The 24,562-nt window shown below is 42.3% G+C and overlaps 1 protein-coding gene across 5 annotated transcripts in view; it reads right to left on the bottom strand.

The window, feature by feature from the left end:
* Positions 1-1,156: 1,156 nt before the first annotated feature.
* LOC148508691 (uncharacterized) overlaps positions 1,157-24,562 on the bottom strand; it is a 96,559-nt gene continuing 73,153 nt past the window's right edge. For 4 of the 5 annotated variants that reach the window (XM_088444191.1, XM_088444188.1, XM_088444185.1 and 1 more), the window contains one exon: positions 1,157-2,420. Coding sequence is in view for 1 of the 5 variants with exons in the window: in XM_088444188.1 (XP_088300314.1) it covers positions 2,324-2,420 (97 nt within the window). In the remaining 4 variants the exon portion in view is untranslated. Of the gene's footprint in view, positions 2,421-2,839; positions 2,884-24,562 lie in introns of all 5 variants that reach the window. The other variant, XM_088444186.1, reaches the window with a different exon arrangement.

Raw genomic sequence — 24,562 nt, 5'->3', positions numbered from 1 at the left:
CAGCCAGTGTCCGCCTACTTATTGTTCAGTTGAGGGGAACTTTCCCCCTACACTAGAACGATAGTTGGTGAAAAGCAAACATGTTTGATTTTCCCCAACTAGTTGGAACAACCGTTTTTGGCCGTTTTTCAGCGTGTGGGAGCAAACGGCTGACTATCGTTTGCTCCCACACACTAGACGATTATCATTCCAACCAGCCAACTAGTTGGCTGGTTGGAACGATATCGTTCTGATGTGTGGGGGCCTTTAGGCTATTGTCGGGGATTTGTGACATTTCTGTTTATGAACAGTTTGTTCTACTGCTTTAGTGGTTTTTATTTTTTTGACACCTCTTCTAGACTCGGAGTGAAAAGGTCTTGCATCCTCATGAGAGGCAGAAGATGCCACACTGACAGTTGCAGAAATTTCAAAACTAAATATAGTATCATAATTAATAAAAAAAGAGACTATCTAGACATTTATATTATACCTATTTGGAGCATGAATTTTATATGGCTAATGAATCATCATATAGGACCATATGTAATAGGGTGAGAGTTTAGAAAATGTGAGATTTAGCAGTAAACTGTCACATTGGTCCAGTTTTATCTTCAAAATGGGAAAACATCTGGATGAGATTTTAAATCATAAGAGTTTTTTGAGTCTGAAAAACATGTGAGTATGCTCTGTTGCTTTGTTCTCGGACTCTATTATATTGGCCAAGTTTAAAAAGTGTTACATTTATTAAATTTGGCCCATAGACTTCTCAAAAGAACTATATACATTTGAGAAGAAGTATATATTTTGAGAATGGCCTTTAATATTTATTTTTATTATTTTTATTCTTATTTTCACTATTTATTTATTTGTATCAATTGTATTGTTATATATAAATGACTTATGTTGTTATAAAATAGTGAGAATAACAATTTATATGCACTGGGTTTATGAAAAGAGATCTCACTATTTGAAACTGCTACAATCTAATGAGCTGAGAGATACAGTTTGAAAGACCTATGTGAACTATTCATGTGAATTAATTGAAACCAGGACTCTCTAATTAAACAATCAGAATCACTTTAAATACAGGTACCTTGGGCCAGATATTTATCTTTTTTTTTTAAAACATATTTTTATTGTAAGACTGCAATGTACAATACAACAAATTGGTCAAAAAATAACAAGACATCAATAGGACTACAGCAATAAAATATAATACGATTCATAAAGAGCGTAGTATTGCAGGGCCTAAAAAGGGAGTCTACCCGAGGACAAGGTTTCCTCATTATACCAGGCCGTGAGTTGGATATATAAGTGTGTACTAGGGACCAAAACTTCTGTGCTTCTGCACAGTGCCACAATGTATTAAGTCTGCATCAGGTTGTCTACACTTAACACAATTTGAGTCTGTAGCAGCGCATGTAATGAATCTTAGTTTGGGGGTGAAGTAGGTGCGATGCAGTAATTTATATTGCATTTCAGCGTAAAATGCCGAGATTATTTGCTTGTTAAGTCTAACAAAAGATTTGAAAATGGTGGATAAGGGTATGTTAGGGAATGTAGAATGCCATTTGGCAACTCCAGTTGTGTCCACCTCCAAATGTATTTCTCGGCGTATATAAGTATGTAGCATGGAAGTGGAAAATGACATAGAAGGACAGCGAGACAACACATCATCCCAACCGCTTTTCCCAGATATAATGGGAATTCTAGGGTGTAACGTAGTGATATAGCTGCGTACTTGGAGGTAAACGAACAATGGGATCTGAATACAGAGGAATTTTTCCTGTATTTGGTTGTGGGAGTAAATAGTCATGGTGGATAGGTCTAGTAATTGATATGTGTAACTAAGTCTTTGTGCACTCCAGGTCCTAAAAATCTGTGTTAATAAACCAGCATGAAACCCCGGGTTATGACCAATGGGAAGGAACAAGGAAACGTTAGGAGGGACTTTCAATTGAGCTCTGGCTCGTCGCCATGCCATGTACGTAGTATAAAGTAGTTCATTTTGTTACATGAGATGAGAAAGATGAGGGATGTGTGTGTAATAAGCTAACTAATGGGGTCTCAGCGTTGAAAGATTGCTCTACTAAAGTGTCAGCAAATCCATTTGTTCCTTTAATCCAGTCAATTGCGTATCGGTAATTTGACACTATAGCATAGGATCTTAGGCAAGGGAGGTTGATTCCTCCTAAAGTGGGTGGTTGGCTAAGTTTGAATAGTGAGATCCTGGGTTTTTGTCCGCCCAAATGAACTTGCTGATCTCCCTGTTGATCAATTTTAGGTCAGAATCTAAAGGCAACAGAGGACGCATCTGAAAAAAATATAAAATCCTGGGAAAGGATTAACTGGCATCTACCGAGGTACTGTATGAGAGTGGGAGGTGTTTCCATTTTTCCACAGTCAAGCGTAGAGGTCGGAGAAAAATGCATTGTTGTGACCTGTGGGAGCATACAAAGTAACAAGCGTAATTAGTTCACCTTCTAGAGTCAATTTAAGAAATAAGAATCTACCCTCGGTGTCCAGAATCAAGTCTATAATTGTGTATCTTAAAGATTTATGGAAAATTACTAACACTCCTCTTTTCTTGGATGTGAAGGATACAGCTGTATCCAGATTCTTTATCCAAGAGTCTCTAAGAGTATTAGGGTCACTCTGTTTCCAATGAGTTTCCCGTAGTACTGCTATGTCAGGTTTAACATTTTTTAGTTGCTGTAAGATTTTACGCCGTTTGATTGGGGTGTAAGGCCTCAACGTTCCATGTTAAAAATTTTATATTTTTCTGTGTCTTGGTGGAATCAGTAATAGAGTGAGACATACTATCCTATACCTGTCCTGTGAATCAAAAGAGTAAACCAACCTAGAGAGACCGTGACGCTCTCAGTCCCAGCGCGCAGAAAGCGTCTGTAGAAAAACATTGAAAGTGCTACTGTATAGATATGCATAACATAAAAACACGACCTGCAGTAATATATGGAAAACAAAAAAAATTGGTATGTAGGGAGCTAGTCAATGGATGTTAAAACGTAATATTTTATACACATATTCAGAAGATACATGGAATATACAATAAATCTCTGTTTATATATATGGAAAAATAGGTTCAAGAATTGTGGGTGAAACTACTGGGGGTGGAGCTATATAAAAACAATTATTTATATATATATATATTTTTTTTTTATATAACCGGACCCACATGTACTTCTATATCCGAGGTGAGAACCGGGCTGGGCTTGGGTTTTCCTAAATGACTCAGATCTCAAAATGAGGCAAAACGTCATCCTCCTGCTGTCGGATCTCGCGGGTTTTGGATTCTATAAAGGTCCTGGTGATCTGCACCATTTTCACTCCGGGTGTGGATAGTGAACTGACCAGACGGGTTGCTGTCACTGTATGTGTCAGTGTGTTGACCATTTGTCCTGTCAGGGTCTGGGCTGAAGGCTACTGCTGTGTTGTCCATAAAGGGGCTGGGGCTGCAGTATATAAGGGGGGCTTCAGTGGGTCCAGCAGCTGCTGTCACTTGTCCTGTCAATCAAGGGGCTGCTGCTGTGTTATTATACATAAGGGCTGCTGTTGTTGTTCTGTTCATAAAGTGGTTAGGGCTGCAGTCCATAAAGGGGTGCTGTGTTGGCAGGGGTGCTCTTCCCCAGTGTAAAAAAAATAAAAGTGCTTTTTTTTATGTGCGTTAGCAACTTAGCTGTGCTATTATTGTTTGGTGACACTGACGGCCAGACTGCAGTTTATCGTCCATGTATTTGTGACTCTGCAAGTGGTCTGTCCGCACTCGGCAGGGGTGCTTTGTTGTCCATCAAAAAGATGTGCTGCCTGTGTTGTTCATCAAGGGGCTGCTGTCTCATTCAGGGCTCCTCTTCCCCAGTGTGAAAATTTTTTAAGTGAAATTAAATTAATAATATCAATATCAATCCACTACAAAAAAAAAAAAAGATATTTTTTTTTGTGTGTGTGCGTTAGCAACTTAGCTGTGCTATTATTGTTTGGTGACACTGCCGGCGAGACCGCAGTTTATCGTCCACATATTTGTGACTCTGCAGGAGGTCTATCCGCACTTGACAGGGGTGCTCTGTTGTCCATCAAAAAGGGGCGCTGTCTGTGTTGTTCATCAAGGGGCTGCTGTCTTATTCAGGGGTGCTCTTCCCCAGTGTAAAAAAAAAATAAAAGTGCTTTTTTTGTGTGTGTGCGTTAGCAACATAGCTGCGCTATTATTGTACGGTGACACTGCCGGCCAGACCGCAGTTTATCGTCCATGTATTCAGGGCCGGTGCAAGGTTTCTTGGCACCCTAGGTATTTTTTGAGCCTTATGCCCCCCCGCCCTCAATAGCTGCACAAGCCCTTATACAGTGCCCCAGTAGTGCCAGCAGTAGTGGCCCCCTATGCAGTGCCCCCAGTAGTGGTCCCCCCAATATAGTGCCCCTTATACAGTGCCCCCAATAGTGTCCCCCCTATGCAGTGCCCCCAGTAATCCCCCACCTATGCAGTGCCCTTTATATAGTGCCCCCAGTAGTAACCCTCCCTTTGCAGTGCCCCCAGTAGTGGCCCCCCCAATGCAGTGCTCCTAGTAGTAGTCTCCCCCCAGCAGTGCCCCCATTAGTAATCCCCCCAGTAGCAGCCCTCCACCAGCAGTGCCTCTAGTAGTAGTCCCCCCAGCAGTGTCCCCGGCAGTAATCCCTCCCTATGCAGTGCCCCCAGTAGTGGTCCCACCAGTGCAGTGCCCCCAGTAGTAGTAGTAGTAGTCCTCCCAGCAGTGTGCAGTGCCCCTAGTAGTACCCCCAGCAGTGCCCCTAGTAGTAATCTCCCCTCTATGCAGTGTCCCCCAGTAATGGTCCCACCAGCAGTGCCCCCAGTAGTAACCCAGCAGTGCCCATAGTAGTAGTCCCCCCACAGCAGTGCCCCTAGTAGTAGTACCCCCCCCAGCAGTTCCCTTAGTAGTAGTCCCCCCCAGAAGTGCCCTTAGTAGTAGTAGCCCCCCCAGCAGTGCCCTTAGTAGTAGTCCCCCCAGAAGTGCCCTTAGTAGTAGCCCCCCCAGCAGTACCCTTAGTAGTAGTAGTAGCCCCCCAGCAGTGCCCTTAGTAGTAGTAGCCCCCCCAGCAGTGCCCTTAGTAGTAGTATATAAATAAGCAAGCATAGAGCTAAGACCAACAAGCGCTCACAAACAATCAACTAAATGATACTGTATACAATAAAATTGTGCATGTCACGGTTCCCCACATCAATCAATGAGAAACCATTGGTAAAATGGATAAGATATATAAAATGAGGATGACTGGTCATACAAAAGCATGAATTGGTATTTTAATAAAATACAGACAGAACAGTCCAACTATACATGGATTATATTACTAAATGTAATGAACTGAGCAAAATAAAATGGAATACGCCATATCCACATTGAATAAGCAATAAAAATCACCTAAAATAAATAGATATAATGCAATCCACTGTCTCAGTGAAACTGGTCCTGGTTGGCACTCAATGTGCAATCTGACAATAAGTATGGGTCCAATGGACAGACATATGCATTGGACACATAAGGAAGGGAAGGGGAGTGGACAAGTGGGGATGGTACAGTTATATAAGTAACAACAGTAGGGGTGTTTTGTATATTCTATACAATAGACAAGTAGTTATTAATGTTAATGATAACCGAATCTTAGAATAAAAAAGATGGTCGACCATATGACTTAAAAATAAATACTGTAATGGTGTGTTCCAATCGCTTGGCAAATGGTTGTAGTAGTCAAAAATAGCAGAGTCTTGTAAAAAAAGGGAATAATGATAGACCATTCATCCCAGCATACAGGACACGGCTAATCCATGGTGCATCAAGATTAATGCACCACCATTACTTTTACTTCCAAGTATTTGGTCTATCATTATTCCCTTTTTTTTACAAGACTCTGCTATTTTTGACTACTACAACCATTTGCCAAGCGATTGGAACACACCATTACAGTATTTATTTTTAAGTCATATGGTCGACCATCTTTTTTATTCTAAGATTCGGTTATCATTAACATTAATAACTACTTGTCTATTGTATAGTATATTCAAAACACCCCTACTGTTGATACTTATATAACTGTACCATACCCACTTGTCCACTCCCCTTTCCTTCCTTATGTGTCCAATGCATATGTCTGTCCATTGGACCCATACTTATTGTCAGATTGCACATTGAGTGCCAACCAGGACCAGTTTCACTGAGACAGTGGATTGCATTATATCTATTTATTTTAGGTGATTTTTATTGTTTATTCAATGTGGATACGGCGTATTCCATTTTATTTTGCTCAGTTCATTACATTTAGTAATATAATCCATGTATAGCTGGACTGTTCTGTCTGTATTTTATTAAAATACCAATTCATGCTTTTGTATGACCAGTCATCCTCATTTTATATATCTTATCAATTTTACCAAAGGTTTCTCATTGATTGATGTGGGGAACCGTGACATGCACAATTTATTGTATACAGTATCATTTAGTTGATTGTTTGTGAGCGCTTGTTGGTCTTAGCTCTATGCTTGCTTATTTATATGTTGATTTCTGGGTTAAGTGGTGACCCGACCATTTAGCTGCTCCTATTCATATTACCTAGCTCTGACGATTAGAGCGCACATACCCATAATTTTCTACCTTAATAGTAGTAGTAGCCCCCACCAGTGCCCTTAGTAGTAGTCCCCCAGCAGTGCCCTTAGTAGTAGTAGTAGCCCCCCCAGCAGTGCCCTTAGTAGTAGTAGTAGCCCCCCCAGCAGTGCCCTTAGTAGTAGTCCCTCCCAGCAGTGCCCTTAGTAGTAGCCCTCCCCAGCAATGCCCTTAGTAGTAGTAGCTGCCCAGCAGTGCCCTTAGTAGTAGTAGTAGCCCCCCAGCAGTGCCCTTAGTAGTAGTAGTAGCCCCCTCAGCAGTGCCCTTAGTAGTAACCTCCCAGCAGTGCCCTTAGTAGTAGTAGTAGCCCCCCAGCAGTGCCCTTAGTAGTAGTCCCCTCCCAGCAGTGCCCTTAGCAGTAGCCCTCCCCAGCAATGCCCTTAGTAGTAGTAGCTGCCCAGCAGTGCCCTTAGTAGTAGTAGTAGCCCCCCAGCAGTGCCCTTAGTAGTAGTAGTAGCCCCCTCAGCAGTGCCCTTAGTAGTAACCTCCCAGCAGTGCCCTTAGTAGTAGTAGTAGCCCCCCCAGCAGTGCCCTTAGTAGTAGTCCCTCCCAGCAGTGCCCTTAGTAGTAGCCCTCCCCAGCAATGCCCTTAGTAGTAGTAGCTGCCCAGCAGTGCCCTTAGTAGTAGTAGTAGCCCCCCAGCAGTGCCCTTAGTAGTAGTAGTAGCCCCCTCAGCAGTGCCCTTAGTAGTAACCTCCCAGCAGTGCTCTTAGTAGTAGTAGTAGCCCCCCCAGCAGTGCCCTTAGTAGTAGTCCCCTCCCCAGCTGTGTCCTTAGTAGTAGTAGCCCCCCCAGCAGTGCCCTTAGTAGTAGTAGTAGCCCCCCCAGCAGTGCTCTTAGTAGTAGTACCCCCCCAGCAGTGCCCATAGTAGTAGCCCCCCCAGCAGTGCCCTTAGTAGTCCCCCCCAGCAGTGCCCTTAGTAGTAGTCGATCCCCCCCAGCAGTGCCCTTAGTAGTAGTAGTAGTAGCCCCCCCAGCAGTGCCCTTAGTAGTAGTCCTCCCCAGCACTGCACTTAGTAGTAGTAGTAGTAGCCCTCACCCCAGCAGTGCCCCCCCGGTCAGACAGACGCACGTACAAAGAAAAAAAAAACTCCACTTATCTTAATCCACGCTCCGGTATCTGCTCCTCTATCTGGTGTCCTCATGGACGGCCCGCCCTGCATAATGGGAGAGACATCATGACGTCTCTCCCATCACTCACTGCGGGAGCCGGAAGCCCAGCTCCAGCAGTCAGAGCAGCAGCCAATGAGAGTCTGTCTGACTCTCATCGGCTGCTAAAACAAACACACAGCTGCCGGCACCGGTGGTCGTGTGTTTGTTATACTTATAGTGTAGTGCGGACTGCACTTATGTGCAGTCCAAATTACCGCCCTACTGAGCCGGCGCACTTAGGCAGCTGCGTAAGTTTGCCTAGTGGTAGCGCTGGCCCTGCATGTATTGTGACACTATAAGCTGTAGCGCAGTGTATTATTCTTATTCATAACTAATTAATCTTGTAACAGTGGTAGCGCAGTGTTATTCTTTTCTTATTCACAAAAAATCTTGTGTCATTGTAAGTGGTAGCGCAGTGCATTATTCTTTTCTTATTCATAAAAAAATTTTGTGACACTATAAGTGGAACCGCAGTGTAATATTCAACACGTATTAAATTAATTTGTGACACTGTAAGTGGAAACTTCACAATTTTACAATTTAATAATACAAAGTTAGCAATAAAAAAAAATTCTACTTTTCACCTCTTTCCTCAATCATGAATGATTAGTCTACAAGCCGACTACAAGACACAACAAAGTGGTAAATAACATGCATAATATATTAAACATAATGACATCACAAAAGCCTCAGCTGAGATTCACATAAACATATTCTCAAAAGGTGAAATTAGAGGCTATGGTTTAAAAAATGGAATAAAGCAGCTAAAACTGCATTCTCTGATATAGTGTCCCTACTCCCTACCCATGGCCCTTCTACCTGAATTTCACCGAGTCAGAGGGGCAACTCCATGCAATCGTATTCCAGGGTGCAGCTGCTCCTCCTGTAGCCCAGGACATAAGATGTGTAGGGGGTGTGGTTATATGGACTAAAATGGAGCTCACATCCACTAAAGTGGATAATGAATCCCCAATCTAATAGGGAGTGCAACTGTAATTTTTACACAACATATAGGCTTGGGTAATGGTATAATCTGGGGTGATGGTATAGGCTGGGGTAACTATATAAACTGTTGCCAGCTCAAGTAATGCAAAGCCAGTTTGTGCAAGGGCCTCTGAATTACCTTTTTTTCCTGTCAGTAGTCAAACGGACTGTCTGACATGCCTGTTTGGATGCTATCATTAAAATTTTTTAAATTGTCCTCAACCATTCTTTGAATGAGGACCGTATCAGATGGAGTCACGGTAGAGGTGTAATTAATTATAGGCAATTCTTTTTGTCAAAACTTGGTTGTGTTGACTCATCTGCATCACCAGTGGTTGTTTTGGGAAAGTTTAGTTTTTTCTCGGCAGATGTACTTGCTTGAGAAACTGAAGGAGAAGCCATCGCTGCTTCATGTGCCACTTGAGCTGACAATTTGCTTACCAACAGCTCTTTGCATATCTTCAGATCTATGTGCATTGGGAAGAAAGAAACAACATCCCTTCTAGGATTAAAATCCACTTTCAACAGCAACAGGCATAGCGCTCAAAGGCTCTCAAGAAAGACACAAGGTAAGACTTAAACCTTAAATCTTGCATTTGCTCTATTTGGCTTGTCCACATATCTGTGATTAAGTGGACAGTGGGTACAACTGCATTTTGGAGGCCACTAATTAAGTTTTTTTTACTGTCCCTGTACAAGTTGGGAAATGCTTTTCTAGTGAAGTGGAATCTTTGCAAAGGATTGTTCAATGAGTAAAATATTTTTTGTAAATGCCTCCCCTCCTCCCTCATAAATTTGCTTTGGCATAGAATAATTAAATAAAATTGACTACCAGTCAACCCTTCCTGTCCCTGCCTTCAACTACATACTTACTCCAACTCCCTCAGGCCTCTTGAATAATAAAAACATTTGTTTCCTGATGTGCCATGTTGACAGTTGAACTGCCACGTGTTTGTGCTGCCCACTGCTGCCACTTAGCTTAATCAGCCAGCTAGCTTGGTGCAAATTTTGGGCCTAGAACAGAAGAAAACAATATTGTGAGCTGTGAGGTGGACTGGAAATGAGTGGAAATTAATGTTATTGAGGTCAGTAATACTGTAGGAACAAAAAAAACAAATTATGTAATTTTAGCAGATTTTATAAATTAAAAAAAAGAAAAAATACAGATCCAAAACCAAAACACGCAAGGGCGGTTTTGGCAAAACCAAATCCAGCTCCAAAACACAAGGATATACAGATCCAAAACCAAAATCGGTGCACATCCCTAATATATATTATACATACAGTACATATAAACATATTATATATACATATATGTCACTGTTACCTACTTACTAGCCTCCATATTCCCTCACTTACATTATTGCTATATTACCCTATGTAGCACTAAAGTAGAGTATATACTATTTCATCTATGGAGCAAATCACATCCCAGTGTCTTGAGGTTTAGTCAGTCTGTGGCTCCCTAGCACTTGGGGAACTACAAGTCCCACAGAAGGGTAGGGAATGCCAGTCATAAGTTTATGGAGCTTTCAGCTCCAGTAAGGGAAAGGAGACATAGATTTATATGAGGAGCTACATACTTGCCGCCAATCAGTTCCCTCCTTCCGGGAGGGAGCTGATTGTTGGCTAACAGCGGGGGACGTGCCCGGCCATGACGTCACATTTGGGGCAGAGCCGGGGCAGGCCCACGTGATTGCGTCATTGTGGCCCCGCCCCCTCTCCACAATGCCTTTATTTTTGGCATTGTGAAGCAGGGGGCGGGGCCACGATGATGATGACGCGATGACGCGAATCGCGTCACCGGTCCCCCCGCTGCAGGGTTTTTTAGTTTATTCTGGAGGGGAAGTTGGGAGTGTAGCTGGCTGCCAGGAGGCTTGCCTGCCTTTCTGGGGGGCGGGAGTGGGACCCAAAAATCGGGAGGCTCCAGGCCAAATCGGGAGGGTAGGCAAGCCTGAGGAGCTACCACCCATGCGCTGCAGTTCTGGGTCCAGATAAGAAAATTGAAAATACTGTATTTTTGTCATCCACTAGCTCTCACCCTCTCCCTGTCGTCACCCTCACTCAGTCACCCACTGCTGTCATACTCTCCCTGTCACTCAGTGCTGTCACAAGATCACACCCCCTACCTGGCCAACCATGCCCCCTTTTCAGGAGTGTGGAAGGGGAAGCCATACCCACACCTCACTGCCCTGCCCTGCCCCCGGTCTTCCACGTACATTTCCATCATCGTTTTATAGTATTTTTTTTGGGGTGCCATTTTTTAATTTGCCCTGGGCTCCAAAAACCCTAGTTATGTTCTGAAATTAGAGTTATGTCTGTGTGTGCACAATTCAGCATAGTCTGCAATTACATCTATATGTTTTCACTCAACTTAGCCCATACATTTTTCCAAACATAACCAATATTTGAGATATTGTTCCACCAACCTATACACATACTCTGGGCCTGATTCAGAGAAGTACGCAATGCCGATATCTACGCAGCTGACTGATTGCATGTGTCTGAGGTGCACTGCAAATGCGTCAAGGTACATTACCATAGTGGCTAGCAGTGTGGAAGTGTTTGGGGGAGGTAATGGGGGAATTGCAGCAAAGACATAGGTGCCTTGACAAACACCCATATTAGGGCTGTAAAGCATCGGCAGCAGGTCTTTTAGAAATCGGAAGGAGTGCCTCGTATCTGACCAGTCAGCGGTGTGTATACGCCAGGAGCCACAGGGAATATATAGGAAGGTCAGTGGTCTCAGTCGTATGGAGGTCCTGGGATAACATCCACTTAGGGGCTGGTATGTGATCGTGCTATCAGCTGTACGAACGTCCCAGCTTAATGTCTACTCACAGGCTGATATGTTACCACATGGAACATCAGGCTTCCTGAGAGGTCCGGTGAGCCCTTGATGTTATCGTGTCTGACTAACATACCATTGACCGATATGAAGGCTATATGCACCTTTCTGTGATCAGTTTTTATGGATGTTTTAATAAATGAAATGGAATTTCTAATACATATCTGGCTGTTTGGATTGCTTGTCTTTGGAGTATAAATCACAGTATTAAGCAGAACAGTTGGTTCTTCATATAAACCCTATTGTTTTCGATTTGGATATAGAAGGTTTTTCTACATTGAACTATGTATATTTTTATATGGATATGACAGTTTTTTCAGGATTTAGTAGAACAGCCGGTTCCTGATACAAACCCCATTGGTTTTAACTTGGATATAGAAAGTTTTTCATACATTTTTCTTACGTTTAATTATGTATATTTTTTATATCTTCTCCCTTTGGATATAAGTATTTTCATGTAACAAAGAAAAACTGAACAGGATAAACAGCGATGTTTTATTTTCACGCTTGTTTATTTCTAAAGACAGAGGCATGTCGTGACCATTATAGGAGCGAGTCACAGCCTGCGACTGTGAACCCATACACAGTGAAATTAGCTTTGGCATCTCAGTTCCTGCGACCATTATGAGCAGCCACTGCGTTACTCAGATGACCGATTATCGAAGGATGTGCAACCAATGCTGTGTCTTTTGTACGCTGATGCTTGGATTTGCGTAGCGCTGATGGGCGTTGAATACAAATCTAGAGTTATGTCACCTTTGCATATTCTTGCACATCCACTGTATAATGAGATGCAGCAGTGGCTACATAAGAGTATAGGTCTGATTTATACCCTCAGTCTAGTCCCTGCATTTTACAATATAGGGCAACTCACAGGCTTGTTTCTGCTGCCAACTAGTGGCTCCAATACAAGCTACATGTGTCAACCTTACTACACTACATCTCTATTCATTCCTTTGCTATACACACCATCTACAACAAATATCTAATGCCTTAAAAACAATTATGATTCTGTAGAGCCCTTAACACCGGACGACACCAATGGCTGCCTTGGTTCCATATTGTAGGACAAGGCCAGTGACAACACACACTTTGAAAAGTGCATCTCCATATTTTTTTGCATGTATTGGAAGCACCATCTCCAGCCAGGACCAAATATGTGACCCTGTTAAAAGCATGATATTGGTGTGGTCCTACAGTATTTTAAAATCTTATCGTCGAACAAACAAGGTCTTCCATGGAAGTGAGATGAATCACTAGAAGTTAAGTTACAGAAGACAATATGTAAAGAGCTGGTGAACCATCAAGCTGATATTATGCGCCCTACTATTAGGTTGTTGTTTGGAAGAAAGCAAGAAGCTCTCAGATGTACATCACAATACATGATGAGATCCTGTGGACATTCTGGTGGGAAAACAGAAACTCTTAAAAAACACTAACCATGTTGTTTCAAAGAATAAGCTAATTATGTATTCAGGTTTGCCCCCCTGGTCTGTCAAAATAAATAGAGGTGTTCTGATTTAATGACCTGGCTCTGTATTTGTTGTTCTGCACTAGGTTGAGATAAATAAAGCTGGGCTAGTTAGGGCATGAGGCAGATCCTCACTATTAGCAGCTGGTTGGTGCCCAGTGACTTGTCGGACACAAGGAAGGGCACCAAAGCCATACACCTAATAGCCCAGGCCTGCCATATTAATGTCCCCTCCACCCATTATGGTTCAACTGTGGCAGAGGGTCCATAAGTTAAGGGGCCATTGTGGGATGCCCCTGACTCATTGGTACATGTGCACTACACAACCTGCACCCATAGTGTATACTGTATGTCTCTGAATCACTGCCCTGTTTTGGACACAACTAGAAGACTTAGAGAAAAGCCCCGAGTGAGATCTCTAGATCAAGATAAACATTGGAGGTCATGTGGGTTTAAGAAGGGTGATTTGGTGTGGCTCTCTACGAAAAACATTAAGCTTCGCCAACCTACTAAGAAATTAGGCCCTAGGTTTATTGGACCGTTTTGTATCATTGCTCAGGTGAATCTGGTAGCTTTGAAGCTTCAGTTACCTAAGTCTCTCCGCATCAACATCAGTTTTTAAACCTGCCTCACACAGGTGTCTGTAATCAGCTGCCTTCCAGATTCTGATTGAGGCATCAACTGAATTGGACATTGCACATTCCTAATGCCTTTGCTCTGCCAAACCTGGGAGATATGGATATTCCACATTTACTTCATGTGGAATTATGCTGACCCTATCACAATAAATATATATATATATATATAAAAATATATATATGTATATATAGATAGATAGATAAAGTATACGGGCCTTAAACCTGCATCTTGGTAAGGGCACGATGGGGATGGGATCTAATTACGGCTTATTGACATAAGGCCGCAATAACCTGACATGGCATTGGAGATTCAAATAGTGAGAAAGTCAGATCTTTGAAACATTACAGAGTTAGCTGACGTTGTTACTAGTGTAAAGAGCGCCCTCTACATGCAGGGGGTTTCACATGTGTTGCCGGACATGAAAACTTGATTTAATCTTTTTTTTTCTGTAGTATTTTCAAGTTTTATGACCATTCGTTTTTCCTCAGGACGACACTATAAAAAGGCGCATGCCAATGACTATGGCGACTAGTGAATACAGTAGCAGTTACCTATCCAAAAATAGAGAAAAGGGTAACATTTGGATAGGATTATTAGAGGCAAAGACTGCCATTGTGACAATATATTTTTTCCCCAGCCCCTGTCACATTTGATATGGACAGAATACGGTTTTCATTTCCCTGTTGTTTTTAGAAACAGAAACAGCGATTTTGTGGGCTGGACCAACATTCATGAAACTTTAGCCACTTTGATTGTAGCTGATTGATCTGCAAAATGGCTGCATACATTAGGAGATGTGCAATTTATTAAATCATATTTTTGCTTGGTGTAATATTTTTCTAATCCTGTTCATATACAGTATATATACTATGTACAAGAGCACATTCCTCAATTACTTCTGCTATGAATTGCTTCTGAAATGACTGAGGACATATGTATGTTACTGAATCCCATATAAAATTATTCTACAAACTGGGCCATTTAAACTGCCCCAACATATAGGTTGGGCACTTTGAAACGGGGTCTGTTTATCCACTGTCCCGCCTGCACAAACCATCCAGCAGCCCCCTGCTCCCCGCTGACAGCTCCCCACATTTTATTTTTGAAAACTAAAATCAGGCTAAAAACCACATTTTTCATAGAAAAACAACAATGCATTTATTAATACAGTGATATGTGTATGTAATACATGCATTGTTGTTTTTCTATGAAAAATGTGGTTATTAGCCAGATTTAATTTTCAAATATAAAATGTGGCTCTTCAAGACGTCTCATTCTTCTGAAGTAGCTCCCACCCCAATTAACCACTTAACTGACGATTTTTCCAGCAATTTTCGGGTCCGCAGGAGAGTCCGGGGAGTCAGAGGAGATCGGTTCTGCATATGTGTAGAACAAATTTCCTCTTCAAAAACACAGCGAGGCGATATGGTTGCACTCTGTCAGTTGAAGCACTGCTGGCTGCTTTCACATCCCATACGATCATGTCAGTTCAGTGGTTAAGGTTGGAGACCACATCTGTAGATTGTATGAAGGTCCCACCTAGTGGTCCCTCTGGATTTGTAGTAGAAGCTTTGACTGTAGTGTCTGGTAGTAATGCAGCTGACTGATTCATGACCAGATAACTTCATACAACAGAATGTGGGCTGCTATTGCTGCTCTAGCTGAGAGCGGCTTGTCTTGGTGCCATAATACTATGCTGTAAAAAGGAGTGTCCTCATCTGTGTTTGGGAATTTGCATGCCTGCTGTGCTTGTCTATCCTCTATCTAAAATACTTTGCTATTTGTGTTGTTTATCCCTTTGGCACTGCTGGGAATATTGTTTGATAACAGATAGATTGTAAATTGTGCAGACTGCTACATAAGTTTTGTACATGCAGCCCCCGATTGATCCAGTTACCTGGCAATTACTTGCCAAATTGAATGGACAGTCTAATGTTAAAAGAAGTCGGGATGGCGCCAACCCACGTGTTTTGGTTTTGGATCTGTATCTCCTTCAAGGTTTTGATCCAGATTTGGTTTTACAAAACCACCCTTGCGTGTTTTGGATCTGTATTTTTTATTTAAAAATCATAAAAACAGCTGAAATCACATATTTTTGGCCTCTTATTGTTACTACAGTATTAATAACCTCAATAACATTTATTTCCAATCATTACCAGTCAATTTTGACCACCTCACAGCTCACAATATTAATTTCATCCAGTTTAGGCCAAAAGGCTGCATCGAGCTAACTGGCTGGCTAAGCGACAGCATTGGGCAGCACTAACATGTTGCAGTTCATCTTCTAACATGGCACATCAGGAAACAAATGTTTTTTATTAATCAAGACTGAGGACTGAGGGAGTTGAAAAATGTGTGTAGTGGAAGGCAGGAAAAGGAAGGGTTGATTCGTAGTAAATTTAAATTAAGTTTTGGATTCTGAAGCACAAAGGGAGGAGGGTAGGCATTTACAAAGAACACTTACCGTATATATACTCGAGTATAAATCGACCCGAATATAAGCCGAGGTACCTACTTTTACCACAAAAAAATGGGAAAAGTTATTGACTCGAGTATAAGCCTAGGGTGGGAAATACAGTAGCTGGTAGTGCCCCCAGTAGTAATTTCCCCTGGTTGTGCCCCCAGTAGTAATTCCCCCTGGTTGTGCCCCCAGTGGTAATCCCCCCCTGGTAGTTCCCCCAGTGGTAATCCCCCCTTTTAGTGCCCCCTGTAGTAATCCCCCCCTTGTAGTTTCCCCAGTGGTAATCCCCCCTTTTTGTGCCCCCTGTATTAATCCCCCCTGGTAGTTCCCCAGTGGTAATCCCCCCCTTTAGTGCCCCCTGTAGAAATCCCCCCTGGTAGTTTCCTCAGTGGTAATCCCCCCTTTTAGTGCCCCCTGTAATAATCCCCCCCTGGTAGTTTCCCCAGTGGTAATCCCCCCTTTTAGTGCCCCCTGTAGTAATCGACCCCTGTAGTAGTCCCCCCCCCAGTAGAGAGAGCATAATGAGAATAAAAAAAAAAAATCACTTACCTGAAACTCTCGCTCCTGGTCCCGCCGCGATCTGCTCCTCCGGCCGCTTTGCATAGGAGAGACGTCATTACTCATGACGTCCCTCCCATTACCCACTGCGGGAGCCGGAAGATGGCTCCCAAAGTGGGAGCAGCAGCAGCCGCTGAGAGTCTGACAGACTCTCAGCGGCTGCTGATTACAGCAAACACGCAGCTGCTGGCTCCGGCGTCCGGTCAGCGCTACACTTCACTCGAGTATAAGCTGAGGGGGTACTTTTTCAGCACAAAAAATGTGCTGAAAAACTCGGCTTATACTCGAGTATATACAGTACACATTTGGTGGTTTCACATGTTTGTTTTTTATTTTTAAATGAAAGGGGCATGTGGGAAATGCTTACTGTGGGCATAAAAATTTCTGGACATTTTCGGTATTCAGCATGTCGAAGACTTCAGCAGCTGTGGCAGTTAAATTACCAAAATGGCACATCTAGGAAAGAGAATGGGGCTGCAGTGGCAGACAGGATGGCAGTTTAATAAACTATAACAATAATGTTTGTCATCCACACAAAAAGACAGTCCGCAATGCTCCAAATAGCACTTAATGCAAAGAAAAGAGTTGCAGATGAAATTGTCCATTGGCCCTCCCACCGACGGGAGTAATGTAGATTTCGACCTGTCCATTTTGATTCTTGAATGGGTGGGTGAACTATTAATGTGGCAGTACACATAACAGAAGCTCCGAATAGGAAGGGGGCAGAGGAATTTTAAAGTCTGGTACTAAACATCTCTTATCATTGTGCTTCTGGGACTATGTATGGGAAGGTTGGGAGGGGAGGAGGGGGAACATCTCCAGATCATAATCCCGTCATTGACTGGTCATCTGGGGAAATCATGAAATGGAGTTGTGCCTGCCAATCTCGTTGTCTTGCTGTACCTATTCGGGCAGTCCAGCCTACTGTTGCCGAAATTTCTCCTGTCATTCCAGTCCAGTACCGAAAATACTCTGATGTCTTCTCTAAACAGTTGGCAGATATCCTTCCTCCGCACCGGCCATAAACGAATGTGCTATCATATTAGTTCCTGGTGCCAAGCTACCTAAAGGCCGGTTGTATTCTTTATCTGTTCCAGAAGATAAGGCAATGAAGGAATACACCAAGGAGGCATTGGCGAAAGGATTTATCTGCCCCTCTAAGTCTCCGGTTGGGGCTGGTTTCTTCTTTGTTGAGAAGAAGGACGGATCCCTCCGTCCTTGCATCGACTATAGGGGACTAAACAACATCACCGTTAAAAACTCCTACCCGCTGCCTCTCATCTCATCTCAGTCCTTTTCGACCAGCTGCGTCAAGCCAACATCTTTTCCAAGATCGACCTTCGAGGTACTTACAACCTGATCTGAATTAGCAGTGGCGATGAATGGTAGACGACCTTCAGTACTCACTCAGGAAACTATGAGTACCTGGTCATGCCGTTTGGCCTAGCCAACGTTCTGGCAGTCTCTCAGGATCTCATTAACAATGTCCTTTGAGAATTCCTGTAAGTTTTGTAGTCGTGTTCCTTGATGACATTCTTATTTTTTTACAGTCAGTGGATCAACATCATCAGCATGTTCGCCTAGCTCTGCAGAAGTTGCGTGAGAACCATCTTTATGCTAAGCTGTATAAATGTGATTTCAATGTCACTCAAATCTCTTTTTTTATTCTACATCATTTCCTCCCAGGGATTTTCCATGGATCCTAGTAAAGTCTAAGCCATAATTAAGTTTGGCAGGTCTTTTTGTACTATTATGGCACCCATTGTAGAACTGACCAAGAAAGGAGCTGACACCTCCAATTGGTCATCCAAAGCTGTTCAGGCCTTTGAAGCTCTTAAGACCGCATTCACACAGGCTCCAGTGCTTCGGCATCCCAATTAGGAACTCCCGTTTTTCTGGAAGTTGACGCCTCCGAAATAGGAGCTGGAGCCATCCTGTCCCAGAAGGATCTTCTTGATAACAAATTGCACCCCTGTGCTTTTTTCTCCCGCAAGTTCACATCGGCAGAATGCAACTATGATGTGGGAAATAGGGAGTTGCTTGTTTAGTGGGCCTTCGAGGACTGGAGGCACTGGCAAGAGGGGGCCAAACATCAAATCACAGTTCTTACAGTCCATAAGAACTTATCATACATTCAGTCTGCTAAGAGGTTGAACACCCGGCAGGCACGCTGGGCATTATTTTTACTCGGTTCCACTTCCTCATCTCTTTTCATCCTGAATTGAAAAACATCAAGGCTGATGCTCTCTCCAGGAGCTTTGTACCAGTGCAGCAGACCATTAGTTCTGGTGAACAAATTATTCCTGACTCTTGCATCCACTGTGCTATCACCCGGAATTTGGCTGAGCTCATCCAGGCCTGTCAATTAGAATTGTCTCCTGATAAACCATCTGGTCTACTTTTTGTTCCAGAAAGATTCAGGAAATCAGTCTTACTGAATTTCCATTCTCGTCATCCTGGCATTAGTAAGACCATTGAGATACTTTCTTACTCGGTCTGGTGGCCTTCCCTGACCATGGATGTTCATGAATTTATTTTGACATGTGAGGTCTGTGCTTGTAATAAAACACCTCATACGGCTCCTTCAGGTTTGTTGCTTCCTCTCTCCATACCTAAGAGACCCTAGACTCACATCACCATGGACTTCATTGTTGATCTCCCAGTTTCTGCTCGATGTTCCGTTATCTGGACAGTGGTGGACCGATTTAGTAAGATGGTGCACTTCATTCCTTTGCCTAAGCTACCCTCTGCCAACGAACTCTCCAGCTTGTTTCTCCAGCATATCTTCCGCCTGCATGGTTTACCAATGGATATTGTCTCGGATCGAGGAACACAGTTTGTGGCACAGTTCTGGAAAGTTTTCCGTGCTTCCTTGGGCATTTGCCTCAGTCTTTCTTCAGAGTACCAACTACAATCCAATGGGCAAACTGAGCGTGTTATCCAGTCTCTGGAGCAATATTTAGACTGTTATTTCTCCAAATGTCATAACAACTGTGTTTCTCATCTGCAGCTTGCGGAATTTGCTTTTAACAATCGTGTCATTCTGCATATTCAGTGTCTCCTTCCTTTGTGTCACTGGTCAGCATCTCAGAGTGAATTCTTTTGACTCCAATTTGCCTGGTTTGCCTTCTGTCTCTCGGCTCCGTCACATTTGGAGCAAGGTTCATCGAAGCCTTTGGAAGATCTCTCTCTGCTCCAAGGAGTCTGCAGATAAACATTGGAGGTCATGTGGGTTTAAGAAGGGTGATTTGGTGTGGCTCTCTAAGAAAAACATTAAGCTTCTCCAAGGGAAAAGGGAAGAGTGAAGGTAGCGCTAGTATTTTCAGATCCTATAGGTTATCGCTTTGAGAGGAAAGAAATAAGGGGCTCACCCTCCCTGATAGATGTGATTTATAAAGGAAAAAACCTCTAGCGCCTCCTATAGATACTGAATGAATAAGTGAAGCAGTGATTATATAGTACAGGTTTATTAATAAATCATGCTAGCTGTTATAAAAACTCACTGACTCACAACATGTAACAAATAACATGGAACTGTATGACATACAAACATATAGAAATAGAGAAATAAAATAAAATAAGATAAAAATGGGATGCAGACACACTAAAATAGCGGATTATTCTGGTCCCTTGTCAGGATCAATATCCAGGAAGTTTTCTTTGGTGGGGAAATGTCTTAAATACAGCACATTTATAGTCCAAAGAGTAAATCCAAGCAAAGGGCGATCAGTTGAAAAGTTTGCCGGCAAACTATAGGGTACCTGATACACTGCAGTGATAACGTCCAGGTCCCCCTCCACTGTCATCAATGCGTTTCACCTGTCATTAGGCTTCCTCAGGATGGTATGTGGGTCTCACTTCTGCCGCCTTATATACCTGCTTGGTCATCACTCTCCGCCCAGCCGTGCTATGTGTACTTCCGGTCGGCGGGCCATCATATCCGGTTACCTCTTTGTACTGCTTAACGTCTTGCCACTCGTTCTGCACTTCTGATCCATGCGGTCCAGGCTTCACCGTCACTTCCCGTTCAGTCAGGATGCGCCGATCACCTGGTTCTCCCGCGTGGTCGTCTCTGTGCGTTCCATCTAGTATCGTCACTTCCTGTTTGGGAGTTGCCAGGAACAGAGAAGGCCGCGTGTAGTTGTGTGTTGTCCGTCTCTTAAAGGGGTCCCTTATAATTTATTCATCACATTTGTTCCTATTAGTAATAGGATACAGTGGACTTCCATATTTTATCAAAATAAAAGCCATAATACTTCAAGGTTATTTTCCAGTATAAGTGTTAGTCAAGAGACACTAAAATTTATAAAATAAATTAATAAATAAAAATAAAAATGAAGATAATGAAAATAAAAATAATAATAAAGTAAAATAAAAATAAAAATAAAATTTAAAAATAAAAATAAAGAAAGAGGAAGGGATTACATATAACACCGGACATCACAGACATATATATAAAAACAAATGGGCTCTTAATTTGGTATAAAGGAGATGTCTCCAATAGTTTAGAGATCAATGATCTAAGTTCATCCTCAAGTTTTCAAGAAAGGTGCCAAGTCAAAATCAATATTAAGGCCCTTGGGCTGTAGTGTACCTAGTTCAAAAATTAACTTGGTTTCCTCTTTTAGTAGAATATCGTTAAGATTCCCTCCTCTCCATGGAATTTTTATTTGCTTTAGACCCACAAAAGACAATTTGGAGGGATCACTATCGTGCTTTTCCTGGAAATGCTTAGAGACACTATGATTCTCCTTATTGTTTTTGATGTTATTCAGATGTTCGTTTAAGCGTATGGACAATTTACGTATTGTCTTCCCTACATCTACTTCCCTATGGGAAAAAGAAACAATCTGGACGAACAATATCTATCACGAAAACCTCATCATGTGGGCACGGTACATCGATGACATTATCATTATATGGGATGGAGAGAGACTGTTACTAGAAAACTTTATTTCTACCATAAATCAGAACCATGATAATCTAGTGTTCACCAGTGAAATCAGCAAAACGGAGATCAATTTTCTGGATCTTACCATTTTTATTGAAAACAACAATATCGAAACCAAAACCTTCTCAAAACCAGTGGATTGCAATAGTTACCTCAATGCAAACAGCAATCACCATCAAAAATGGATAACCAATATCCCAAAAGGACAACTTAAACGACTGAGAAGGAATTGCTCTAAAAGGGAAGATTGGGAAAAACAATCAAGATTGCTAATCCAGCAATTTGAAGATAAGGACTACGATAAAGACAACTTAGAAAAAGATCAAAAGGAAGTCCGCCAACTAGATAGAAGGACCTTATTGCAATATAAAGAGAAAAAACAGGCATCTGGAGAAGACAACATAGTTTTCATTACTGAATTCACTGGACAAAGTAAACTTCTGGAGAAATCTCTCCGAAAACATTGGCACATACTAAGAGCAGATGAAGAACTCAGCCCATTTTTACCAATAACACCTAGGATCGTGTACAGAAGAGCCCCGACTATAAGGAATAATCTAGTTAGAAGTCATCTCTACACAGAAAAAGAGGAGTGAAATACATGGCTACAGGAAAACATCTCAGGATTCTATAAATGTGGAAGATGCAGCGCATGTAAAAAGACTAAAAGCTTCACCACCAAACCTACATGTAACATCATATCATATACCACAAAGAAAGTTTTTAAAATCAAACACAAAATATCATGTGACTCAAAGGGAATCATCTACCTACTATCTTGCCCTTGTGGGCAAGATAGTAGGTAGGGAAGTAGATGTAGGGAAGACAATACGTAAATTGTCCATACGCATAAACGAACATCTGAATAACATCAAAAACAATAAGGAGAATCATAGTGTCTCTAAGCATTTCCAGGAAAAGCATGATAGTGATCCCTCCAATTGTCTTTTGTGGGTCTAAAGCAAATAAAAATTCCATGGAGAGGAGGGAATCTTAACGATATTCTACTAAAAGAGGAAACCAAGTTAATTTTTGAACTAGGTACACTACAGCCCAAGGGCCTTAATATTGATTTTGACTTGGCACCTTTCTTGAGAACTTGAGGATGAACTTAGATCATTGATCTCTAAACTATCGGAGACATCTCCTTTATACCAAATTAAGAGCCCATTTGTTGTTATATATATGTCTGTGATGTCCGGTGTTATATGTAATCCCTTCCTCTTTCTTTATTTTTATTTTTAAATTTTATTTTTATTTTACTTTATTATTATTTTTATTATCTCCATTTTTATTTATTCATTTATTTTATAAATTTTAGTGTCTCTTGACTAACACTTATACTGGAAAATAACCTTGAAGTATTATGGCTTTTATTTTGATAAAATATGGAAGTCCACTGTATCCTATTACTAATAGGAACAAATGTGATGAATAAATTATAAGGGACCCCTTTAAGAGACGGACAACATACAACTACACGCGGCCATCTCGGTTCCTGGCAACTCCCAAACAGGAAGTGACGATACTAGATGGAACGCACAGAGACGACCACGCGGGAGAACCAGGTGATCGGCGCATCCTGACTGAACGGGAAGTGACGGTGAAGCCTGGACCGCATGGATCAGAAGTGCAGAACGAGTGGCAAGACGTAAAGCAGTACAAAGAGGTAACCGGATATGACGGCCCGCCGACCGGAAGTACACGTAGCACGGCTGGGCGGAGAGTGATGACCAAGCAGGTATATAAGGTGGCAGAAGTGAGACCCACATACCATCCTGAGGAAGCCTAATGACAGGTGAAATGCGTTGATGACAGTGGAGGGGGACCTGGACGTTATCACTTCAGTGTATCAGGTACCCTATAGTTTGCCGGCAAACATTTTAACTGATCGCCCTTTGCTTGGATTTACTCTTTGGACTATAAATGTGCTGTATTTAAGACATTTCCCCACCAAAGAAAACTTCCTGGATATTGATCCTGACAAGGGACCAGAATAATCCGCTATTTTAGCGTGTCTGCATCCCATTTTTATCTTATTTCTCTATTTCTATATGTTTGAATGTCATACAGTTCCATGTTATTTGTTACATGTTGTGAGTCAGTGAGTTTTTATAACAGCTAGCATGATTTATTAATAAACCTGTACTATATAATCACTGCTTCACTTATTCATTCAGTATCTATAGGAGGCGCTAGAGGTTTTTTCCTTTATTAAGCTTCTCCAACCTACTCAGAAATTAGGCCCTAGATTTATTGGACCGTTTTGCATCATTACTCAGGTGAATCCGGTAGCTTTGAAGCTTCAATTACCTAAGTCTCTCCGCATCAACACCTTCCGCTGATCCTTATTCAAACCGGTCTTCAGTTCTGTCAAATTCAAGCCCAAAGTTCCATCCAGACCTGCTTCGATTGTAATCCACGATCAACGTGAATGTATTGTTGAGAAAATCTTGGCCTTTAAGATTTCCAGGGGTCATTTACAGTTCTTGGTTCACTGGAAGGGCTATGGCCCGGAGGAACGCTCCTGGGTCCCTGAGACTGCCTTACATGATCCTAGGCTGAGGAGACTTTTCTTCCGGGATTTTCCTTATATACCAGGTTCTGGGGGTTCTTTAATCCTGCGTCGGGAGGGGGTACTGTTACAAGTTGCGGTCACGACTTGTCTCCTAGCATTTTACCTCCTTCTGGAGTTGTTGTTCTAGTTCCATCGGTTGCTAGGCAATCTGGATGCCGCCAGACGTCACATGTTTTCCACAGCACGGCTTGATAGGTTTCCTTACCTATTTCTGCATGCTGGCCCTCTGCTGCCTCGCCGAGTATATAGTTCTTTTTGGTTCTCTTGGCTCTGCTGC

This window comes from Taudactylus pleione, unplaced genomic scaffold (assembly GCF_031769625.1).
Source record: "Taudactylus pleione unplaced genomic scaffold, aTauple2 ptg000351l, whole genome shotgun sequence".
In the NCBI taxonomy this organism is placed as follows: Eukaryota; Metazoa; Chordata; class Amphibia; order Anura; family Myobatrachidae; genus Taudactylus; species Taudactylus pleione.
Note: the sequence above shows the minus strand (reverse complement) of the source record. Positions and strands in the feature narration are given on the sequence as shown.